Source organism: Penicillium manginii (genome assembly GCF_028828005.1).
Source record: "Penicillium manginii strain IBT 31320 chromosome Unknown utg000002l:1.0-5564898.0:1.0-5567710.0, whole genome shotgun sequence".
Lineage (NCBI taxonomy): Eukaryota > Fungi > Ascomycota > Eurotiomycetes > Eurotiales > Aspergillaceae > Penicillium > Penicillium manginii.
The window spans coordinates 3,910,203-3,926,724 of NW_026643103.1; the positions used below are offsets into that span (position 1 = coordinate 3,910,203).

The window sequence follows — 16,522 nt, forward strand, 5'->3', positions numbered from 1 at the left end:
ACCGAGTCATCCATACCAAGAAGCTTTACACAGACACCAAGCAATGAATTACATACACAGTTCAATTCGTTAAACGCAGAAAATCACATATCATCGAATGACTTGAGAGCTAATTTTTCCCATCAGGACTTCCCATGTTTCACGATCTCACATCACATAAAGGAGGTTTGTATCTGCAGCACAAAAGTTAGCGAAAATCCAGTCAAGATATACCAACAAAGGGGACGGAAATGGAGGTAGGGTGGGTTTGGTACTTACCCAAAGGATGGCTGCAGCTCAGCTGCGGCTTTTGGGTATACTTGGTAGAAAGCTCATCACGAATGCTGTTCAGCAGCTGGACATAACTCTGCTGGGGGTTCTTGCGAAGAGCGGCGATGAAAGCCCACGACATGGCACCTGTGGCCTGGCCGGCGATCTGGGCATCCTGGCTAGTCTGGTCGTCCTTGCTGCCGGACCACATGACCACATCTGCAGGGCTGGTCTTGGTCTTAAGGTTGCGCTCGTACACGTCGTCACCCTTGGTGGCCTTCTTAATGAAGCCCATGGCAGTCGACATCATACCACCCATATCACCACGAGCGTACGCCGACACAACACCCAGCAGACCCTGACCGGCTTCCTTGGCCAGATTGGGCTCCTTGAGAACACCAGAGGTGGAGTAGACGTAGGGCAGATCCAGCGCAGAGCCGGAGTGGCAGGAATCGAAGATGGCTGTGAGGCGCACACCAGGGCGCAGCGACTGGACCATAATACGGTGCATCTCATCATCGACAATATGGCCGGCAACGCGGAAGTCCACTGGATAAATCACTTCGTCATATCCATCATCTTCGTCGCCATCGAGATCTGGTGTCTGACCGCCGTGACCTGGAGGAAAATGTTAGTTCTCGATCAAAGTCTCTGAGAGCCATGCCTCTTGCAAGCGTAGCCAACTTACCGGAGTAGTGGAAGAAGAGTGAGTCGTTAGGCTGCGCGTCCTTCACCAACCAGTGCATGGCGCGGAGAATGTTAGCCTTTGTCGGTTGGCTCATGGGGTTCTGCTGGTCATCCGTGAGGAGGACCATATCTTCACGGGCGTATCCGAAGTTCTGGTTAAGGTATGTGGACATGTTCTTGACATCATTAATGCATCCTCGCAATTGGCCCTTCTGGCTGAAGTAGTTAATTCCAATCAACAATGCCTTTCTCTTGCCGGTACAGCGCGAGTATTGGAAGCTATAGCCTTGCGGGGCACCATGTCCGAATGCCACCGGATTACTGGGAGGAGCAGCTGGGCGGCCACCTCCACCTCCACCTTGGGGATAGTTGTTTGCTATGGAATCATAGGTCAGCGCGTGTCGGGTGAGAGAAGGGCGCAGCGGAATGGAGTGGTAAGCGAACCTGGAGGGCGACCTTGCTGGTACATCTGCTGGCCACTAGGCGGTTGTTGATATCCTGACTGAGGGGGACCGTGCTAGAATGCGAGATCCGTGTCAGCCACTTCTGTTCCATCATGATATATAATGCGATGCGATGCGAAACGAAAAGCGTCTCCATCAAGGTGGAAACGTACATTATATCCCTGCTGCGGGGCGGGCGAATTGTATTGTTGCGACGGCTGAGGCGAGTGGCTATATCCGTAAGGGTTGGAGGGGGCGGGCGCCTGCTGGTGATAGGACTGGCCGGGGTAACCACCACCACCGCCGCCATAGGAGGGCTGTTGCTGATGATTCATCGGACTGCGACAAAGAAAGGTCAGTCTCAGTTTCATGGAAAACCCGGGGTCAACCGAGGACAAAAAGCGATCGCGTACGGGTACTGTTGTTGTTGCGGGGGGTAAGATTGCTGGGGCGGGGGATAGCCTCCCTGGCCGCCCTGGTATGGCGGATAATAAGACATGTGAAAGATAGATGTGAGAGATGTGAGAGATGAAAACTAAAAGAAGGTTCAGGTAAAAAGATGAGGGAGGTCGGATTGTGGAGAAGGACGATCCAAAAACAGAGCGGGAAGGACGGAGATGCCGCCAAGCCAGATTCGTCTGTAAGATATGGTGCAGATTCAACAGATTCAACAGTATGGTATAGAGTAGGGTAAAAATGATATGGAAGATACTAGTATCTGCCAGTATCTAAAAGGATTGAAAAGGAACATACAAAAGGGGAAAAAAAAAAATTAAAAAAATTGCCGCAGGAAACGAGGGAAGTTGGGCTAAAACACGAACTGTGATCGACCAAAGAGAAGCTTTACCTACTTTGGATAATAACTACGAGTGTTGATCCCTGTAAGGCGGGCGATCAGATTATCAGCAAAGAATTGAAAACAGGAAACGGGTGAAAGGGGACGATAAAACACCGTCAGACTTTATATTTGAACAATGCCCAGCCCTCGGCCGCTCCGAGATCCCACCCCTGCAGCCCAAAAGCCCGCCAACGAACTGCTACTAGTAGGTGGATTGGCCTCAGCCGAGATGGGAATAGGCCGAGTGTCATGATTTGCATGATTCTCGGCCCCGGAAGTCGTGTTACACAGACTTTAGACAAGCCCATGACGGAGCACCAAGTTACTTCCAATGGTCCCACTGGCGTGGATAGTGGAGTTAGTTACATGTACGAAATGAATAGCTGAAAAAAAAAAAATATGCCTAGATGTATTCGGGCGCAAAAGCAAGACTACTAGTTGAATACTATCTGCTGCAGGAATCTTAAACGAAGCACACCTGGACCCATTAGATTCTTCGTCTGCGGGCGATCTATCGACGATCTGTTCAGGAACTTGAACTTGAATCGGAGAAGAAGCAAAAGCCAATGCGAGTCCTTTGTATGTATGTACCTTGGGAGAGACTAGTTATGTCAAAAGTTCAAAGTATGTCTACACCTTTTTTTCTATTCTCCCCATGCTTTCATATCGCACAGGCCCCTTCCTCGTAACCATCCAACACACACACACAAAGTCAGCGCGCGTAGAGAGATGGCTCTTGGTTCACTTCCCCTTCCTCCCAGCAAGGCTCGTTTCATTAGAAGCCTGTGGTTCCTTTTTGCTGCAGTCTCGTAGACTTTCATCTTTCTCGTAGCATTAACTCGTTTATCGACGAGGCATTCCGCGGCCACGGCCTCGGAGCGCACGCTGCGCAGCACCAGGCGGCATACCGCGCTGGGGACCGCTTCCAGGCTGGGCAGATTCCTCGTTCTCTGTTGGGTGAAGATTGCATTAGCCAAGTACAATGCGAAAAGAGGGAGGGGATGTGAGGGGTAGAAGACAAAAAAAAGAAAGTGAAGAAAGTGAAGACAATAAAGTGGAGGGAATTGATAGATCACTTACTGATCGTCTCGTCAACACTGAGAATCAGGCAGGCTGCTTCTACGGCCGCTTGGATCGCGTTAACCTTGACAAGACTGGGCTCCCAGACGAAAGCGACCATGTTATCACGGACACCCTCGTTGTCAAAGTCAACACCGGCCCAAACGTTGTTCTTACGGTGCTCCACGCGCAGGCGGTTAAGAATATCAGTCGCGTCGAAACCAGCGTTGTCACAAAGCTGGCGGGAATAACTTCCAGAGCCTTGGCAAACGCCTTGACTACCGCCTGCTGCTTGTGGGGGACATTGCGGTCGGCGTAGCCATGCAGGTGGCTTGACAGCTCCATCTCGGTGGCACCTCCACCAGCAACAATGGTGGTGTTGCGCAGGGCGCGCTTGACAATCATGATAGCATCGTGCAGACTGCGCTCGACCTCAGCAATGAATTGCTCAGCACCACCACGCAGGATGAGAGTACAGGTCTTAGCAGCAGGGCACTCGGAGAAGACGTTGAAACGCTCTCCACCAATCTGGCGCTCCTCGAAGGCGCCGCAGGTACCGAGATGACGCTCCTGGATATCTGTGCATGTGGACTGGGTGGCGGCAGCGGTGGCCTGGCAAACACGGTCCATGTCGTCGGATGCGACACGGCCAGCACAGAAGATGTCACGGTCCGCGAAGTATCTATAGAGCATGGTGATTAGTACATCGGAGAGAGATTATTGGTTTCAGCGGGTGCTTACTGTGTGGCAAGGTCACCAATGGGCAACTTGCTGAGAACAACCTTGGCTCCGGTCTTGTAGATAGCCTCCAGCTTGTTATAGATGATCTGCCACTCCGCATCGACAATAGCCTGGTACTCGGAGACTTGCTCCACGCGGACCTCCGCATTGTCCTTCTCGCTCTTCAATTCCAACTCGACGTTCAGGCAAACGATCTTGGGGTTTGTGAAGTACTTGGGCTGCTGCTCGAAACCGGCGTAGGAGAAGGTCTTCTTGAAGGCGACACCGTTGACGAAAAGAGATTCCTGAAGGCCACCACCAGTCACCTTCTTCACTCCGATCAACTTCTCGTTGAGATCGTCCTGGTCGAGAGAGAGAACCGCATCGACAACCACTGCACGTAGAAATCAATCGGTTAGCTATCCAAATATCACACGTCCAATCTCCCCAAAATTCAGGGGATCTGGCGGGGCACCATTAACTCACTCTTTGTAAAGAACTCCTGATTCCGCTTGATAAGCTTGCTGTTCATGGCGGTTCCAGCTAGTCGCCGAAGAGTCTCGATCTTCTTTTCCTCGCTTCCTGCCGACTCGATCATTTCCACCGCAATCTCCTTGATCTTGTTGACCGCCATGGCGCTTGCTCTCCGCAGACCCTTGATGATGGTCTGCGAGCTGACACCTTGCTCGACCAGGTCGCGGACCTCCTTCAGAATCTCACCAGCCAGGACAACGACGGAGGTTGTACCGTCACCGACTTCGGCATCTTGGGATCGGGCAATGTCCGTGAGGATACGGGCGGCGGGGGTGGACAATGTCCAGAAGCTATCAGGGGGAAGACAATAAGTTAGTATCGTCACTTTCTGCTTTCCAATTTCCGTTGCACGTTCCGAAGGAAGAGATACAAACCTTCATCACAGTGGCTCCATCGTTGGTGATGGTCTGCTTGCCATTGCTGTCAACAAGCAGGAGGTCACCACCGTAGGGACCGAGGGTGCTCTTGACTGTGGACTGCACAGCAACGCAGGCGTTGATGTTGGAGATGATTTGACCCTTTCCTTGAGAGGCGTCGGTGCCTATAATAATGAAGCGTCAATGGTTAGCATGGCTCGCTGGAATCCCACTAAACTGCCGCGGGGGGGAAATGGGAAGAACACAGACCCTCCTTCAGCACGACGATGGTGGGCGTTTGGCCGGCGAAGGCCATTGTAAAATCGAGAGCGAAAGCGAGACCGTAGACCGTTTGGTTTCGAATAAAGGGATTAGAAGAGAAAGGAAGATGGTCCTTGGTCGTTACGGGGGCTCGGAGGGGTTCGCTGATCTTCGACCGCCAAAATTTCCCAGAGCTTCTGTTCCCCTCAAAATGCCCCCCGAAGCCCCAAGGCGGTGACAGCACACCAACATACTATGCAGTGCTCTTTTTACCTTAATTTCCGTATATTGAGTGGAAACACTTAACTTCTCTTCATTTGCAAATATACCATGCTGATGAATATCATAACTAATCTGTACAATGATTTTGGGTTGACCCGACACTTCCACAAATACAGTCGTCACAGAATACAAAAAGGTGGTATCCAAGGGCCTCGAGACACATCTAACGCCAAGGCGATACAAAATCATTCCAAAAGAAAACATGTGGGGATCCCAACTTAAGTAAAGTCATAATTTCCTTCCGATGGACTGCCATACTCGTACTTAGCGAGTAGCTCTGCATCATGTTGCAAGTCGTGGGAAGGTGGGTTCATCAACCCAAGCACCTCCTGTCGAAAAGGGTCGGAGCCGTCATCAACCATCATTTGATAGGCATTGTTCGCTGTGTGATAACGCATTAAATCATCAAAATTGGAAATGTTCATATGTGGAACCGGGGCGAATCCACCGGCCATGGCATGCTGCTGCTGCTGCTGCTGCTGCTGATGTTGCTGATGTTGCTGATGTTGCTGTTGGTGTTGTTGGTGTTGTTGGTGTTGTTGGTGTTGTTGGTGGTGGTGATGATGTTGCTGCTGCTGCTGCTGCTGCTGCTGTTGCTGTTGCTGGCGTCGAACTTGCTGCTGCAGCATGATTTGAGGATCGAGAGGCATTTGATTGAAGTTCGCCATGGGATGCACCGCCCCAGGAACGGTCGCAGGAGGCTGAGGGTTCATAAAAGGATTATGACTGGGAGACTCATCCGGTGCTTCATCCATATCCTGTGGAATTTCAATCGCCTGCTTTGAGTGATCAATCTCCATACTTTGATCGGGCACATCCGATGCCCCAACTGAAGGAGACGAATCCTCGTCCTTAGTGCCGGGAATTGGTGGCAGTTTGAGTGTCTCTTTGCATTGCGGACAGTCTCGAATCACTCTGTTGACGGTCTCTTTGATCCGAACCCAGTGATATTTGATGGCAATTGCTGCTGTGGTCTTGTTGATTCCAGCATGTTGCTTCAAATGAACCTCCTGTGCAATCTCATATTGCTGCTGTGGGTCTGATACTACTTCCTTATCTTTGAGCATAAGTCTTTCCGGTTCGCCATCCTCGCCACCCGTGAGCTTGTAATGAGTGGCCGCACTACGGAGTCGACTCTTTTCGGCTCGATCTGCACCACGAGGATACTTTGAATGCTTGAGATAGTAGCGAATCTTCTCGAACCGATCCTGTGAGACAGAGTCCTCGCCATCAAGACTAAGCGTACGGCCATATATAATTGCGTCGACATACTCGCCGGGCTGTGACTTCAGCTGACCTCCACCAGGGACTCTGCCGATACGCTTGAAACCCAGCGAGTCCCACAAGCGACAGGATGCAACGTTAGATTCGTAAACCAAGTTGAAAACAGCATATGTGTATCCCTGTGAAATATGTCAGCCGACTGTGGGGTGTAAATAGCAAGATATTCGCCAGACACCTACCAGTCGAGGAGACCATTCCAGGTATGACTCGCCCATTAGTCGACCAACACCCTTGTTTCGAGCAGCATCTGTCACGATGAAGGTACCATTGCAGACATGACTACTCCTACCGGGGTAATTGGGACGAATGTGAAAGCCACCGAGACAAATTTTGGTCCAATTGGCACCGGCCCGGTCCATAGAGTGCGTCTGCTCCGCACTCTCGATATCGCCGAGTAACATCACCACGCCAAAACTAGAGAACCAATATCGGCCAAATTGGGCCAATGGAATCGGTTCGGACATGGCATAAGTATCTCCCTTTTCAATTTCCTTGTTAAATTGATCGGAGAGATACTTCAGTAACGGCCGGGGTACATCGTCCGCGGAGGCGAAGGGCACTAGAGTCGCCACCGTCACCCGATCACGAAGGGTAACCTGTCGAGGAGCCAGCGCAGGATACTCCGGCTCGGGACCTGTTGATACGACTTCTGCATCTGCTTGAACCTCAGACATGTTGAGATAAGTTGGAGAGGCTGATCACGGGACTGTTTTCCATATTAGTCGATCCGGGGTTGTTGATTCATTATTTTACGCCGAAATCGCGGGGAGAGGACCACGAGGGTTGTGGAATCGCCACATCAGGTGAATGAACAGAATTGCAGCGATATTGCACCACCAACTCAGTAACAGGGGGAGGTACTGACATTCTGTACAGCTTCTAGAAGCCGTTCTGGCACTTCGAGGACCGCGTGGGTATTCTGGAGTCCGGAATGACTGCAACGCAAGTTGTCGAAGCCGTCGTCCTTGCTGACTCATTGGATCACATGACCGTTCATTCTGCCTGAGTGCCTTAATGCCTACTTCTTCAGGCGGAAAATTCCTCCCGTTCCCGATCCACTCTGCCCCACCTTTTATTTACAGGGAAGGTATTCGATCTATCTCACCAGCCCCTCTAGTGGAGCTGAGTTCGACACCGACATTTGCTCGTTGATTCCACTCTCAACCGATCCTGCAGGATATGACGGAGTGTTTGTTGGCCTGAGGCTTCCAAGCAAATATGGAGGAGGGGTTCGGTCTGATCTTGATCTGTTACTCAGGATCGGAGCTAGTCCCAATCACCCCCGAACTTGAGCACGCCACACAGACACTTCAATCGCCATCAGTGCATTAAAGTGACTTTATCTCCATAATGGAAGACACAGGCCCACCGCAGTACTATGAGAACACTTTGAGTCCTCTCCCGATAAATACAGAGACACTCGCCAAGTCATTTCAGGAGCTACGCGATGCTGTTTACGTTGGTTCAGAGTTGGTTCACGCCAACGAAACGGTGCCGGAAAAATGGTCCGTTGGAGGCATGTTTAAGCATTTTCCAGGTACGGTCAATGGTCTACTTCAATTCGGCGGAATTCTATCGAATCAACATCTAACCTCATACTGCAGGTGTCGCCCTTGCATTCCTGCGCCTTGACTACCAATCTTCTGTACTTGCAGACGCCGGTAAACCTTCGCCAGATTTTCGTGACTTCGCTTCGCAACGAATTCTTTCGGGTTTCCCCGATTGTCCTCTCCTGCCGTCTCGCCTATCCCCAGCTGGGTCTTTCTCTCCCATAGCGGCTGCTACATTGCATATTTTGTCCAAGGTGGCGCAGACCAACTGGCAATCTCATTCCAAGCCCAGCTTGGCTGAGGAGGATATCAACCTTCTTTACGATGCCGCCAATCTGGCGCTGCAAAATGGACATCTCGTTCCACATGGCGATCAAAAAATGGGAGGAGACGAGATGCTGTATGGCCGAGCAGGCCTACTGTGGGTCCTGCTAAACATTCGAGCCCATGAATTCGACGAAAGTACTCAGAAGGCTCTTTCTCCGATTTTCGATACTATCCCCCGAATGGTTGATGTGATCATCGATGCCGGTAGGCAGGGTGCGAAGGAGTATATCCAAGAGCATGGAGAGATGGAGGCACATCCTTTGATGTACCCTTGGATGGAAGGTCGCTATTCCTTCGGAGCGTGAGTCAAACTTCGATGCATTATTATCAAGAACCTCAACACTAATACTCTCGAATCAGCGCTCACGGAATTAGTTAGTATTCCACATAAACAATGCCCCTCTACCAGAACTTGAAGCCACTGACCATTCATTATCATTACAGCCGGTATATTGACTATACTTCTTTCCTCCAAGCCCGAAGAGCTCGAGAAGCACCTGCCCATACTTGGGTCCACCATAACAGCACTCTGCAAGCTTAGCAATGCAACAAATGGCCATCTTCCGATGGCACTTCCTCCAATGAGCTTCGGCCAACGCTCGGAATTTGTTCAACTCTGCCACGGCAGCCCCGGGACTCTCATTTTACTATCTGCAGCCTTAAAAAATGGCCCGCTTACTAGAGATTATTGGTGCCCAGAGTGGGACCAGACCATCTACCTAGGCACCCAGCGTATTTGGGAAGAGGGCATCTTATCCAAGGGAGGCAGTCTATGCCACGGGATTTCCGGAAATGCATGGCCGTGGCTCATGCTGCATGGTGTCTTTGAATATCATTCAAGCGATATCAACGAAGCCAGATGCTTATATACCAATCGTGCTGGAATTTCATCTCTACCAGCCCCAGACTTCAGCAAGGAGCTCACACCGGATTTCTTTCTCTCCAAAGCTCTCGCTTTCATGCTTCATTCTCGCGAAACTCGTCCATACAACACTGCATCCGCAAACACGGACAAGGAGTACCGTATGCCTGACGACCCTTACTCATTATATGAGGGACTTGCGGGCAATATCTGTGCATGGGCTGAAACTTGCTCTGTGCTCCAGGCGAAACTTCGCAAGATCGAACTGAGCGAGAAGGGTGTTCCTTATGAGAATGATAGTGCTTTCCAACAAGCTATGCGTAGCCAGTTGGGATTCCCCCTTATTGGTGGTAATGGGGCTGCTGGTATTCTTTAAACATTAGAACGCCCATAAGTATGTGAATTCTATTGGGTAAAATTTAGATATTTTGATTCTTCATGGAAAGCAACTTCTTCTGGCCTTTCATCAAATAACTCCTTCTTCAATTAAAGTAGCACGTAGCCATGAACTGGTAACTTTTCTCGAACCTTCTCTGGGGCTTTGATACAATCTGTTATACACATGTTTAGATGAAGACAATTCCATATTTATGTGAGCCCTCGGGGCATTTATCCGGCTGCTATTAGTGATGTGCTTCTCAAAGGTAAATGCAGTCTCCAGCACTATTCAGCCTCTTCAAGAGCTCTTGAAGTATTGGTTGCCCTTCCAATCCCCATGTTCCGATCTAACTCAAATCTTGTAAAGGTTAGCATGAGCGTCATAGATATCACGACATACCCAATTTATGACGAGCCCAGATGACTTATCCGCCTGTCTACCTATATTCTATAATGATTCATGTTTGTAGATAACTTCAAAGCAGTGAGCAATAATCATCAGCCATGAATTTTACAAAATTGAAAATTAAGAACGGTAGAAAAAGCTCGGCTTTTGAGACTTTTGACAAACCCCGGATTGGTAACGAATCCTTGCCAACATGGTGGCCTCGGACATAACACGGGCCGAACTGTAAGCTTGTTCTTCGAAATCAAGAACACCTCTTATTTTTTTGTAAATCTTTCACTACATCTTTTTATTATTTGAGATATCTTCAGGTCCCTCAAAAGGGTTATTCTCTGACGCCTATATCTAGTCAACTTTACTTCCAAAGACACATTTTCAAAAATGCCGCTCCTTGAGATCCTACAGCTTGAGGCTGATTCACTTTTCCGTGATGATAGATCAGTTTTAAATTACAATGAGAAGATCCAGAATCTGGTCCGAGCTTTTGAAGAGGTGAATCCTCCTGTCAATTTCGTTCTTGGAAGCCACCATCAAGACAAAAACGCCATTCAAATCACGTTTGAACATCGCGACGACTGGCAATCTACCACTTCTCTTTTGAAAGCCATTGAAGGTTTTTACGATGCACCCCTCAAGACTTTTCGAGTCAATCTTGAAAACTCGGTGTTCGGAGCAGATGGAATTGCTACGGCGAACGCAATAGAGTTCGTCCTGTCTTATTTTCCAACATCCAGCATCGATCCAGACTTTCAAAATAAGATACAAAAGGACTTCGTAAGGTTTGATGAGATATACAGCGCGGCTACGACGGGAGACCAAGGCTTGGTATATGGTTGGCTGGAAGAGGAACAGCCCCATGAGGATGTCGATGGAGGATGGGCAACCTGTTTTTTTGTCATGAGAGGATGGAATAGCATGGACAACTTTGAGGCCTCCACCAATACTGAAGCCTACAAGGAGGCTATACCTTTATTATTCGGATGGAACGCTCCGTTCAAGATGGTAGGTCTTTTTTGTCCCTTTCTCTACCGCGTTATAAGCTAATGAGCCCAGTGGCATGTTGAGCGTCAATCTTGAACTTGAAGGCCCCATAGAAGCATGAGTAGTACTATATATGCTTCTTTTATTTTATTTCAAGCCTTGCAACAGCGCTGTATAGCCAATACCAAAGTGCACACAGTTCCCACAACTCCTATCAAGTAAATTCTTCACATTTTGTTTGATAGAAGATAGGTTTTTCTTCTCTATAATTATGCACAGGATTACGATCAAATCTCTACAATATCACATGGAAGTACGAAGATTGGCGGCCATATCCACCCCCACCTTGCTTTACAACATATTGAATGGATTATGTGTACACGCCTACTTTGCGTCTCTTTCAATCCTCAGTCTCTCATAAAGCAGAGAGAGATAGGATCAGATAAGTCAAATAAATCAATCAACCTTCTAGGGTCTAAAAGTCAGTGTGGCTGGTGACTACCATAGATACTACTACGCTCTCAACTAAACCTTTTGCTAAAATGGCAAAGCGAGCTTAGGGGTCTGGAGGGTAATATTTGCTGATAACCTCTAAGTGGCGATAAATAGGAAGTTGCTGCGGTACATGATGGGGCCAAAGTCAGCCCCGACCTTACGGACCCCACTAACCTTTAGGAAGTGCGGGTGCGGGGCGCTCACGACGTGGCGGAGTCGGAGTCGGGCAACTGACCGGTCCCTCTTCAACGTCAAAACAGGAAGCCTTGAGGCAGAGAGGATGATTCAAACTTCCGTGATATATAAATGATGCAGGTCATCTTCTCAAAATCCCGGCCCCACCCACTTGACAATGAATCCAATTCCCCCGTCATACGAGTCAGCGACAGACCGAGATGCATGGGTGATAATTGCTCACTACATACCATCCAGCGACCTGTGCGCTGCTTCACTAGTTAGCCATCGATGGCACGACCTCTTTGTGCCTTTTCTATGGGGCGATCCTGCCTCTCATTTCGGCACGGATAATGATGCTGTTTATGGTAGGTCCCCGCAGCCGTCTACATCATGAAATGGAATAGCTCAAAGACTAACACATGCGAACAGTGGCCCTGACGCGATTCCGAAGAACCCTCAAATATGCCAGACCAGAAGTTCGAGCTTTAACTCATACACTTCACCTTCCGCCTGCGCTATCGGAGATCTATGGTGGCCCACGACCAGGGTGGCTACGCGACATTCTAGAATACTTACCATGTTTACAGTGCTTGATGGTATCGAAATTACCTTTCTTTGACCATAATGCCATGGTTGCACTGAAAATCCATCAGTATACCCAATATAATGTTCGTCTTCTGCTTGCAGACCATGAGCCAAACACTACGTCTTCGGGCCTTGCGGAAACAATTTTGCGGTTTCCTCTATTGACATACCTGGATCTCTCATACACAAGATCGGCAAAAGATCGCAGTGTATTATCTTCAATCTCGCAGCTGGAACATCTACAAGTGCTCAAGCTGCGTGGGATCGGCCTGAAGGATAATGATGCTGAATTCCTTGCCAACGCAATCGGGACTCGCGTTCGTTTTCTCGACTTGAGGAACAATTTATTGACTGATATGTCGGTCCGCTCTCTACTACAAGCTTCTTTTCCTCCGTCTAGTCAGCCGACACAGCAGCATTCTCCGAGAAGGACTGGTACTTCTCCCGATCCATTCTCTCAATCCATACGCATGGGCGAATCCGACTTCTTGAAATCCCCGCAGTTGGATGAGCAGATCATCAAGCTTCTAGTTCAGCCAATATCAAGCAATCCTTGGGTCGAGGACATTCCACACGCCGGTGTCACGCACCTCTATATCGCAAACAATCAAATCACTGTTGAGGGTGTAGCAAGCCTTCTGGCGAGTTCCCGACTCCATGCACTCGATGCTGGAACAGTACATACAGCTGATCTCATACACATGAAAACCTTATCCCGAAAGGCTGGGAGATACCCAGGCGCGGAAAAGCTCGTGCCTCTTTTAGGTAACATTGCTGGGGAAAATCTGACTTACTTTCGAGCAAACCATGCTGTTCTTACCGCGGAGCCTCCAGCAAAGGATGCTGCACCGACAACTGAATTTTTACCAGAGCTTCCATCTGATGATGTCAGCCGTGAATACGAATTGGACGCCAGCCAAGAAGTTCATGAGATGGCCAGTGGCGAGCTGCCAGTTTTTGAATTGGCGGATACTTCAATATCTGATGCTTCCAGCTCCAGAGAAACCATCACTCTAGCTCGACCCCGTCATTCGACTACTTATGAGGACGAGGCTTTGCCATCGGTCAGACGGGGATCTGCTTTCGCCCCAGAAGTCATCTTACCAAGCCGACATGAGGGGAGTGACAAGGATTCTCCTAGTTTGAGCCACGGCGTATCCTTGGGCTCAAATGGATGGGGGATCAGACGGGAGGATACAGTGTCCTCGATGTCAATCAGTGCTTATGGTGACTCACTGGGTCCCGACTCTTTAGGGCCCATAGCACAGTGCAGCTCCCCTATATCAGGCGATGATCCTCGCGCCCAAAGTATACAGGAACTTCTTGCCAAGCGTCCACGAAATCAGTCACTTCCCCTTCGGGGTGGGAAGGAAAGCCGATTCCCATACCTGCATCCCTCTCATATTCCACACTTAGAGACTCTAGTCTTGACCGATGTCCCGTCACATATCCCACCCAACTCCCCAGTTTTATACACCCTCAAACGGTTTATAACAGCTTGTTCGAATGAAGCGCTACTCGCAACACTACAGGCGGGGTCGGACTACTCGCTTCCACCAGGCAAAGCCCGTTTACAAGCCGAGCAGCAACGGTCTCGCTCGTTGTTTGGTCTTCGACGAATAATTCTCGAGATTACACCTACAGACACCTCCACTCGACTTACTACCTGGAAACCCGCTAGTCAACACAACGGTATATCGAACTCGAGCACCGGCGATCGCGACTCGGAGAATCTTTGGGCAGCAGCAACTGAAGACTTCAGTTTCTTTGGCGAAGAGGAGTGCGGGATTCCTGAAAATGACCCGGGCAAATACTTCCCCATGGCCGTACTGAACGAGAAGGTCTCACTCATGCCTTCAGACGATGACTCCACCTACTCCGGCAAGGAATCTCCCTTGCCTCGTGATGTCTCGCGGCAGGGTACGACCTCTGTTCCGGGGCGAACTCCTAGCCCATCGGGCCGCGATGGTAGTCCAGAGGACGAACTAGTCCAGAACGTTGACGTCATTGCCGAACTTGCTGTTTTCCGCCGGACAAAGAAAGCTGAATATGAGCAAGTGGTGCGGCGGGAGAGAGGACGGCGGAGCACGATAGGCAGCGGTATATCCACTGGTAGTTTTCTGCCCGTGTCTGCGCCTCAGATCTCCATGGCGCATTTCGTTGAGGGTCATTGGAAGGGCGAAGTGAAGGTGGTACGGAACCCGACGCCAAAGGGCCGCACTGGGACAGTGGACATGTATGGGAACTATTTTGAGAAGGGATATCTATACCCATAACGTGTAAATAGAAGACGCAAATTGCATGTCGAGGAGCAGCAGTATCAGAGTGATAAAAAACTACGAAATGACGACTAGTACTAGTTGCAACCAGAAGATAAAGGGTGATTTTTTGGTATTTTCTAGCCCAATATACGGACTCTTCCTTCCTTCCAGTCATGCAGAAGCCATCGTCATTTGGCTCAATTCGTCAAAAGGCACAAAGACAGGTTCGAATGGAATGGTTTCTTGAAAGAAAACCCCGGATGGATCCTCTTTCACACCCTCATCCGCCCATTTATTTGATCAACTCGTGCCCATCCATTTTTGTCCACTTTTCTTGGTCTTGTGCAGTGGCATTTTGTCGGAGACTTCCATCACAGATAGCACCCGAGCGAAACACCACTGCAATCCGTCGGTCAAGAACACGGGGAAAGGAAACAAAATAAAAGAAGTGAATTCATTTCAGACTAAGTTCCATTTTATTTTGTTCGTTGAATCACGTTCCTCTCCTTTACAGAGCCTTAGCGGCCTGGGTGGGTTGCAGCTTCTTGCCGTCCTTGTTGTAGCGGATGCGGGGAGGGGGAGCACGGTTGCGGCGGCCTTCGCGGGAACGGACACTGTAGAGTAGTTAATTAGTTTTTGAACGATTCGGGCGGTCGGGGTTGCGTATGAGGGATTTCGTACCGAACGATCTTGCCGTGGATAGCGCAGGAGACACAGTACTGCAGCTTGAGGTACATCTTGGGGACGGAGTACTCAGCGAAGACGGAGGCCTCGGAGATATCACCTATAAATTGGACAATTCGTTAGACGGTGTTCTGGTTCTGTATTCGTAGATCTGTCGAGGGTGCTACCAGCGGGATTCTCAGAAGTTCAAGTCGTATATGGCTTCACAGTCTCCCGGCTGGTGATAGATAGTGCGTGGATAGAAGGTTGTGAGGGTCACATACGGATGGCGGCGGACTCGACCATGTTGCGGATGGTGAAACGCTTGATGGCCTTGTCCTTGGGAACGCAGCGAGCGCAGTTGGAGCAACGCACGGGGTTAACGTGGCCGCGGCCGTTCTTGTTACGACCGCTAAAGAATCAATCAGTCATCGTGTTCCCTTGAGATTTGTTCATGTTCGAGTTGTGCGATGTTCCCAGTTTCCCCCATTCTCAATCGTCCGGCAATGCGCGTTTTTTGTGTAGTAATTTGCTGGATTGTATTCGATTCGAGTATAATAGGCGAATAAATGATTGATCGAGTTGAGTCGGCGTCATTGCGGAGATGTCGAATGGGAGACTGAGATCGCGAATTCATTGGGAGGGATAGGCCTTACTTGTTCGCCCGCTTCTTGACCATTTTGACGGATTTCTCTGTGGAGGGTCAGATGTTGGATCCTGCGACGGAAATGTAAAGGGGAGGTAGCGTACGGTTGATTTGTCGGAGGGTGGGTTGTCGAAGCTCGCTCACTCAGTGACTCTGCCGGAATGGATGGTTGGTATTGTGTTGTGGGAAGCCCTAAGCCCTTAAGCGAGACCCACGGACAAAGTTGACTGCCTTACCGCCTTGTGGCCTTATTGCCTTATTGCCTGGGCGGTCACCCGGGTCTGATGTCATCAAAATTTTCTGCCTTTGTGCCTTAATGCCTTAATGCCTGCCCATCAGCGGTGAACTCCCCCCTCCCATCACGTGGACGGTCACGAGAAAGACCTCTCCCCAAAATAGACTAGCGGCCGGGACAGCGCGATGTTTACGCCCGTGCATCTACCGAACCCCCCCTGGTCGAGGATCGTCCGACGACTCG

General features: G+C 49.7%; 7 protein-coding genes across 7 annotated transcripts; 3 read left to right on the forward strand and 4 right to left on the reverse strand.

Annotated features, from left to right (window-relative positions):
* Positions 1–202: 202 nt before the first annotated feature.
* Positions 203–1,714, reverse strand: N7533_002750 (Metacaspase-1; the record flags this gene model as incomplete). Its single annotated transcript, XM_057099400.1, has 4 exons — positions 203–867; positions 938–1,312; positions 1,381–1,453; positions 1,553–1,714. The coding sequence occupies 4 exons, from the start codon at positions 1,712–1,714 to the stop codon at positions 203–205; spliced, it is 1,275 nt and encodes a 424-aa protein (XP_056964536.1).
* A 1,346-nt stretch (positions 1,715–3,060) lies between these two features.
* On the reverse strand, positions 3,061–5,202 carry N7533_002751 (chaperonin-containing T-complex subunit CCT7; the record flags this gene model as incomplete). Its single annotated transcript, XM_057099401.1, has 7 exons — positions 3,061–3,167; positions 3,298–3,514; positions 3,559–3,958; positions 4,018–4,390; positions 4,483–4,858; positions 4,905–5,071; positions 5,157–5,202. 7 exons carry the CDS (start codon positions 5,200–5,202, stop codon positions 3,061–3,063), a joined length of 1,686 nt encoding a protein of 561 aa, XP_056964537.1.
* Positions 5,203–5,647: 445 nt separating this feature from the next.
* On the reverse strand, positions 5,648–7,387 carry N7533_002752 (putative histone acetyltransferase Spt10; the record flags this gene model as incomplete). Its single annotated transcript, XM_057099402.1, has 2 exons — positions 5,648–6,832; positions 6,893–7,387. 2 exons carry the CDS (start codon positions 7,385–7,387, stop codon positions 5,648–5,650), a joined length of 1,680 nt encoding a protein of 559 aa, XP_056964538.1.
* Positions 7,388–8,063: 676 nt separating this feature from the next.
* On the forward strand, positions 8,064–9,828 carry N7533_002753 (lanthionine synthetase C family protein; the record flags this gene model as incomplete). Its single annotated transcript, XM_057099403.1, has 4 exons — positions 8,064–8,250; positions 8,318–8,891; positions 8,951–8,964; positions 9,035–9,828. 4 exons carry the CDS (start codon positions 8,064–8,066, stop codon positions 9,826–9,828), a joined length of 1,569 nt encoding a protein of 522 aa, XP_056964539.1.
* A 789-nt stretch (positions 9,829–10,617) lies between these two features.
* Positions 10,618–11,313, forward strand: N7533_002754 (uncharacterized protein; the record flags this gene model as incomplete). Its single annotated transcript, XM_057099404.1, has 2 exons — positions 10,618–11,238; positions 11,290–11,313. The coding sequence occupies 2 exons, from the start codon at positions 10,618–10,620 to the stop codon at positions 11,311–11,313; spliced, it is 645 nt and encodes a 214-aa protein (XP_056964540.1).
* A 751-nt stretch (positions 11,314–12,064) lies between these two features.
* N7533_002755 (F-box/LRR-repeat protein) lies at positions 12,065–14,750 on the forward strand (the record flags this gene model as incomplete). Its single annotated transcript, XM_057099405.1, has 2 exons — positions 12,065–12,254; positions 12,319–14,750. The coding sequence occupies 2 exons, from the start codon at positions 12,065–12,067 to the stop codon at positions 14,748–14,750; spliced, it is 2,622 nt and encodes an 873-aa protein (XP_056964541.1).
* Positions 14,751–15,243: 493 nt separating this feature from the next.
* N7533_002756 (40S ribosomal protein eS26) lies at positions 15,244–16,077 on the reverse strand (the record flags this gene model as incomplete). Its single annotated transcript, XM_057099406.1, has 4 exons — positions 15,244–15,349; positions 15,417–15,519; positions 15,683–15,810; positions 16,055–16,077. 4 exons carry the CDS (start codon positions 16,075–16,077, stop codon positions 15,244–15,246), a joined length of 360 nt encoding a protein of 119 aa, XP_056964542.1.
* Positions 16,078–16,522: the final 445 nt, after the last annotated feature.